Source organism: Octodon degus, unplaced genomic scaffold (assembly GCF_000260255.1).
Source record: "Octodon degus isolate 3935 unplaced genomic scaffold, OctDeg1.0 scaffold00034, whole genome shotgun sequence".
Taxonomy (NCBI): Eukaryota; Metazoa; Chordata; class Mammalia; order Rodentia; family Octodontidae; genus Octodon; species Octodon degus.
The window spans coordinates 15,474,516-15,482,142 of record NW_004524610.1 but is presented as its reverse complement, the minus strand read 5'-3'; the positions used below and the strand labels follow the sequence as shown (position 1 = coordinate 15,482,142).

The 7,627-nt window shown below is 41.7% G+C and overlaps 1 protein-coding gene across 1 annotated transcript; it reads right to left on the bottom strand.

Moving 5' to 3' along the window:
- Positions 1–3,063: 3,063 nt before the first annotated feature.
- LOC101580997 (trace amine-associated receptor 8a-like) lies at positions 3,064–4,095 on the bottom strand. The gene has a single exon (XM_004630269.1). The coding sequence runs from the start codon at positions 4,093–4,095 to the stop codon at positions 3,064–3,066; it is 1,032 nt and encodes a 343-aa protein (XP_004630326.1).
- Between the last annotated feature and the right edge of the window lie 3,532 nt (positions 4,096–7,627).

Here is a 7,627-nt window from a genome sequence, read left to right as displayed (position 1 = left end):
TGCTAAGCATCAAATAAAAAATATTACCACTGTTACTGCTAGGTTTTAGCTGCATTTCTCTCTTGCCCATTTTCTAATTCCTGATCATAATTCTACCAATTACTCCCATACTTTTAATCCTTTTAGCCTATTTTCTAGTTATTAGAAATATTTCACTCTTAAACTATCAGAATGATAGATGTTAAATATAATATAAAATGTACCAAAAAATTACATGTATGACAGGATGGCAATCTCTTATACAGTTAAAAATGGGTTAATTCCTCCAGCTCTTCATCACTGACACTTATGCAGAACACAACACTGTCATCCACAGGGGTAGGGGCCAGGCGCCACCAAAGCCAAAGCCTGACACGGATGCTGTGAACTTGGTGGGATGGACTGGGGGGGTGGGTAGCAGCCAGGCACCAGTCCGTGGAGGGGACGCACAGGTGGAAGGCAGAAGAGTAGCCAAAGATTGCATCACAATAGTCACGAAATGTACGAAATTCAGCTCCAAAGTACCAGCCGCTCACCCTGGACCCACCCATGCTGAAGGGCCTCAGATCACTCCCTCCAGGAAACTGGCACAAGCCAGGGAGGAAAGCAGGACATTGGTTGATGAAAGCAGGTACTTGAAATGCCGTTTTCCCCACAAAACCAGCCCTGTGCCACAGTCAAACATCACATCGAGAACCAGGCAGGGCCCGGGAGAGCAGGGAGCTGTCACACAGGACCTGTTTGTGTTCTGGAAGCAGAGCTAGGGGCTGCGGCAAGGACGAGCTGTTTGCACGGGCAGAAGTTCTGCCCTTTTCTAATCGCACACCAGAGTAGTTTTCTTTTCCCAGAAAGGGAGAAGATTCTCTAAATTGAATATCTACACTTTAGTTACCAGATTTTCCCCCATGATCTGTCCCATCTCCATTTCAGTTTTTATTTCTGAACCTGTGATGGAATGACCTGTTCAGTAAAAATGCTGCATCAATGTTGCTATTAATAGAACTGAGAAGCAGTTTTCTAAGTTCACAAGAATTTAACTTCAAGTACTTCTTTTTTAAAATTTAATTTAATGGTGTGTGTGTGTGTGTGTGTGTGTGTGTGTGTGTGTGTGTGTTACCAGGGATCAACTCAGGACCTTGTGCTTGCCAGGGAAGCACTTATTTCACTGAGCTACATCCTCGGCCCACCTCCAACTACCTCTGCCTCACCTTGTAGTCTAACAAATGATGTTTCTCCTTGAAATTCATCTGTCATCTCTTGTTATCTGTTCTTGATTTCTGAGATCGCCCTCTTTGTCAAAGTAAATGTTTGCTGTTCACAAGTTAGTTACTACAGCACATACCTGAGGCTGGCTGAGAGGTTAATGACAAACACCTCAAGAAAACAGAGCCAAATGCCAGAGCCAAACAACTGTGCAGTCTTTGAAGTCCAAGGAGTGAATTTGAATAAAGAGAAAAAACTGTATCTATGAGCAAGTCCTCTTAAGTACACTGGTTAGGGCAGATTAGGCTTTGCTGTAAAATGAACAGGGACTGTACGAAAAAGGAATTGAAAAGATGTTGTCACAAACAATATATGAAAATCTTAAGCTTATTTTATTAAAAAGAGGCATAATTGAAGTCTACACAATGAGTGAAATTTTGGCTTTAAAAGAGGAAAGCTAATTCATATAATTAATTATTTAATAGACTAACATAATTTTGTAATCATCTGTTGAAACGTAGGAAAAAGTTATTTAGTAAAATTCAAAATGTATTCATTTCTGAAAGAAGTTTCTTAGCAAACTGAAATACAAATGTTCTGGGCATAGAAAGCCCTCTACAAAGAGCAAATCATTTATGATAATAATGAAAGTTGAGAGCATTTACATCAAGAGCAAAAGCAAAAGTACATTAGTAATCCTAGTATTGATGAGGCTTTGGAAAGTCCTCTGTGACATCTTTAATTGCATTTGGAGCTTACGAAATATTAACATGATGTGATATCTGTGTTGGTTTTCTCTTGAATGATAACACCGTAGACTTTACCAAACCTCTAAGTACCATCTGCCACAGTGGTTATTGACAAAGTGAGAATGCAAGGAAGTTATTATCACCAGGAGTTGAACTACTGAAATATGTGCCCATCGTGGTAGACTGCTCCACCTGCAAAGCTTCTGTAGTTGCCAGTGCACTCCTAAGGCTGAGCTGCTGCTCGCCAAGTGGCTGTGGTGGTCACTCAGACCCTGCACAGCTGTTAGCACAGGTGTTTACTTCCGCCCCCATGATCCTGGGGGGCACAGATGTTGAAGCATGAGGAAGGAACTTCACATAAGCACCAGATAATCAGCCTGGCAGGCAGCGTCATCACAACTGGGTTGTGGCTCTTAGGGGTTGAATTGTGTCACCCAAAACTCATGTGTGAAACTCCTAACCCCAGTGCTGCCATTCTCAAAGAGATAAGGTAAAATGGGATAGGCAGGGTGTACCCTAATTAAAGGTGACTGCTGTCCTGCTAAGAAAATATGAGGACCCAGACAGACACCAAGGAAGACCATGTGAGAAAAAAGAAAAAACCCACGTGCAGGCCAAAGCTAGAGTCTCAAAAGACACCACAGCTAGGAAGCCCTTCTCCTGGACTTCTAGGTCTAAAACTCTGAGAATATGAGTCTGTGGTTTGAGCCACCCAGCCAGAAGCATCTGGTTCCAGAAGCCCTGGCAAACTAACACAATATCCTGGAGACACAGAAAGAAAGAACATTTCAAGAGAACTCAGAGATAAGCATAAAGGAAAAAACAATAGGAGATATCATATCCAAAAATTAGATTTAGAAGTCAAAACATTGGAAAGAAACTATTGGACGTGGGAAGTATATGTACAAAACACTGACACAAGAGATATCTGTAAAGGGTTTTATTCTTTACTGGAAGTGTAGTAAATATCTTCACAATAACTTCATTTTAACTTTCTTACAACTTTGGTTCAAGCTAATTTAATACATAGTTTTTCTCCAATTTTGACAGGTTGTATTTGTCTTATATTTAAGTTCAACATAAGTTTCTCATTTTGAAAATATTCTTTATTTTGTCCACTTAGTGCTCTCAATTACTCAGAAAATAACCTTGTCGTTGATGAGCTATCCTTTAAAATTTCCCCACTTACAATAACTTTTATGGCTTTCCTAAACCAAGGATAAAACAAAGCATAAATCAGTGGATTCATGGCTGAGTTGTAATAAGCACACCAACAGCAAATCTCATAAATATAGGTGGGCGTGATGAACCCCATAAAAGCATCAATTAATGTCTCAATTGTGTATGGTAACCAGGAGATGGTAAATGCTACCACCGTGACCCCCAGGGTTTTGGCAGCTTTTCTCTCTCTCTTGGCTACTCGGGCTTTGTAACTCTCTGAGGATGTCTCTGAGGAACTGCCCATAGTACTCTCAAGTTTCATAGCTTGTTGCTTGGCTACCCAAAAGATCTTACTATAAAGGATTATCATAACAAGGGTAGGTATGAAGAATAACAGAAAATCTATCAAAACCCAATCTTGATTGACAACTATTTGACAACCGCCTACACAGCTGAGAGCACTTACCAAACTTTCCATCCCATCATCACTGACACCAGTATAGATCATGGCACCAAAGTATATCATAGGCAGAATCCAGGAGACAGCGATGCAAATGCCTGACACAGACACCGTGAACTTGGTGGGATAGGCCAAGGGGTCAGTAACAGCCATGTACCTGTCCATGGAGATGAAGCACAGGTGGAAGAGAGAAGAGTAGCAAAACGCCGCATCACAGCAGCTGTGCAGGGTGCAAAACTCCGCTCCAAAGTACCAGCAGCTCTCCACAGACCTGACCATGCTGAAGGGCATCACAGTGACGCCCACCAGGAAGTCAGCGCAGGCCAGAGAGGCAATCAGGAAATTGGCTGGAGAATGCAGCTGCTTGAAGTGGAGGACTGAGATCAGCACCAGGAGGTTTCCAAAGACAGCCAGCGCAGCCCCAGAGCCGAAGGCTGCATAGAGCAGCACCTGGGAGCCCACAGAGTAGGGCGTCCTAATGCAGGACCCACTGACATTCTCATAGCAAAGCAGCCCAGTGGGCTGGGAGAGATTGCTGCTCATGGCTCTCCTCCAGAATGCTTGCTGCGTCTTGCCCTTGGCTGCTGGAGACAATAATCATAAAGACATCAAACTGCAGGGCTGAGCACCTGCTTTCCAAGGCTGTCTCATAGTATAGCCTTTTCCTGTTTTAATTATGAAGAAATAAAAGAAATTTAAAACTCAGGAAATAACTTTGTCTTAAGTCACATAACTACACCTAAAGATCATAGCCAACCCCAAACAAATCTATGAATTTGCATGAACCCAGGAGTAGTCGCACAATCTGAAGAAATTATTTAATACCTGATTCTTTACCTCTGTGAAGCTTTTTCTTGCAAAGGACATTCATATATTTGAGAAGTCACTTTTTAGAAGGCTTCTAACTCATAAGACATTTTAGTGTGCAAGCCAATCAACTTTATTCAGTCTACGCTCCTCATAAAAAGTCCCAACAGTATAAGGTGTGAATCAGGAAAGGAAAATAATATTGATAATTATAACTAACAAGTTCATCTAAAAAACATGTTTGTCTTTGCTCTGCTGTTTTGGAGAAACACCTGATTTCCAAAACCAGATTTAATTTCAACTATTTTAATTTTCATATTTTCAAAAAGAAAAAAACTGCTTAAAACATTAGAAATAATATAGAATTTTGCTAAATAAAATAATAGGAATTCAACAATAGTTGTTATATTACATAGTGTTGTGTTTACATCAGTGTCTAGCCCACTGGATACAAGCATGCAAAATTGATTAAAAAAGAAAGAAAAAGAAAAGGAAAAAAAGAAATTAAATTAAAAAGTTATTGCTGGGCATAGTGGCACACACCTGTAATCCCAGCACTGTGGAGTAAAGGCAGGAGGATTGTTGTGAGTTCAAGACCAGCCTGGGCTACAAAATGAGTTCAAGACCAACCTGAATTGCATAGCAAGACCCTGTCTCAAAAGACACACAAAAAAGTTATAAGAAAAGAAAAAGGAAAAGAAAAAGAATTCAAGCATTAACTGCTCCTTTTAGTAGACGAGTAGAAACCAGCAGCCCAACTATCCAAGCCATCCTATATATTCAACTATTTTAGAAGAGCCTAGACCAGCATTCTCTGCCTATATATTTGCAAGGCCCTGAACAATATAAAAATCAACAGAGGAAAGGGCAGTTTTTCAAATATATAAAGGGAAATTTTCATTAAATGATTTATAGCATTTAGAGATACTACAGTATTTCTGAAGATTTCCCTCTTTTATGCTCTCTACAACCTGACATATCTGATACATCCTACAGAGTGTCCCACTTTCTTTGGTACAGAAGTGACTGCACAGGTGACTCTGTGCCCTGCCCTGCAGGTAGGCATGCAGGTAGCCATTCACTGCCAGGTTCCCCTCCTTCCATCTACTCAACCAAGTGCACAGACCTAGAAGCAAGAAGGTCCAGGTAGGTATCTGCCTTCCTTCAAGGCTGCTATCTCAACCAAAGGCAGACAGGGAACCCTGCTGTGACACAACCCCAACACCAGGAAGCAGCTGACCAATGGGTTAGGGCATGAAAGTCCAGGCCCTATAAATCAGCACTGGCAATTGCTGTGGCTCCAAGAGTCAGAGCTGGGAACACCAGACTCTGCCCAGCCCTGAGACCACAGAAGGCAACCTGTCACCACTTTCCATCCTGCATGCAGATGTGCATTGTTGTGAGGAGATCACGAGGTGGCCAGTGTGTGAGGGAAACGGAATGGGACCCACGTTGGCATGGGCTGGAGAAGCAAGTGGCAGGCAGCTGGTTAGGGAGGAGAAGACCTGGTGTCATGCAGGACCACAGGTGATTGTTTCAAGGATCCGGCTCACATTCCATTGCCCCTTTGACTCATCTAACAGAACAAAGCTTCAAAGATAACTTCATTAATAAATTCAAGACAACCATGACAAGCATCAGATTGCAGATCAGGGGTCTGCATGATTTTACCAGTCCCAGCCTGTGCAACAATTTTGCCTACTTCATTTCAGATGTGAATTTGTCTTCTCATAACAGGTACTCACAAATGAAGCAAAAAAAAAACCCTTCATGAGGTGACTATAAAACAGCCAGGTCAGAGCGTAAGAGTCACAGGCCAGGCTATTCTGACAGTTCTCCAAACCTTTTGCTCCTCTTTGATGCTATTATCAGTAATTGAGGGAGCTGAGGAAGGACATATAGGACTTAAAGCCATAAAACAGATTTCAGGTCTGGAATCATAATTAAATTTCATTGTATAAAGCAATCACCAAGTAGGCGATAATAAAAATATTTTTTTCTTTCACATCAGTATATATACTAATTCAGGATACTCTAAAATTATAAATATGATACTTAAACTGTTCATATTTTTAGAATGAAGTCTAAACTATAACACAACTAAAGCTTGTAATAACTATCTTAACATGTCACAGATGAACAGTTCAGATTATGTTAAATGAGATGTGAAAAATTCAAAGAGTGGGGAGGAACAACAATCAAGCATAGACTCTTCTTATGGGGTTAACTTCTTTGTGATTTTATGAAATTTAAGCAATGGCATTCTTTGTTTCTCTGCCACAGAGCAGTTTAGCGTTGAGGAAAACCTCCAAGGTCCAGAGTCATACAGTATCCTGCACTCACCGCTGTACAATTGTTGTTTTTCTGGGACGTGGCCTCCCAGTGCTGGTGGCTTTGATATCTAAAATAAAACCCACCCCTTCCTCCCCACCACCTACTTGAAATGGGTGGCATCATTAGCCACCACCTCCTGATTAGTCTCTAAGTGTCCTGGCAGGGATAAATGCTGCAGTGATCATAGGGATTTTCTCAGAATTGGAATGTAATGTATTGTAATGATAGAGCTCTTGCCTCCTAGTATGAGTGAGGCTTTGGGTTCAGTTTCCAATCAGAGAGGAGAGAGAGAGGCAGAGAGAGAGACAGAGAGACAGAAAGAGACAGAGAGACAGAGAGAGACAGAGAGAGACAGAGAGAGACAGAGAGGAGAGAGAGAATCTTTGGAGATGATCACTGCATCTAAATGGATTTCCCTTTTGTAGAAAACTGGCCCACCAATTCTAGGTTGCCTGGGTTGCTCTCCAGTGTGGAAAGTACTGTTTTATGTGTCTGAGTTCTCATCTTTCTTTTACAAAGTTGGATAGTTTGATATGAATTCGTCTATCTTAGCCTAAGTCCATCACTTCCTCTCTGTAGCCTCCTATGCTTGTTACATTTTATTTTGTCTCCATTCAACTAACACTTCACAAATTTAATTCCAATTTTTTCCTCGTCCCCTGTGCTTCTCATTAGGTCCTTTGGTGTATGTCTCCAACTCCCTTGATCTCTCACTGAACAGCTCACTGTGACTGGGTTGTCTACAGCTGCGATCCCCCAGGCCATGTGATTTCACTGCAGCCATTGGCCAGAGACTCAGATTCTCCACCTCTCCCAGACTAAGTGGGGCGGGCATTGACTCTCACAGGGGCAAACGAAGAGCTCCTGGAGTTCAGGGAGTACATTTCTCTCTCTGTCTCTGTCTGTCTCTCTCTCCTCCTTCTCTCCCCCTCCC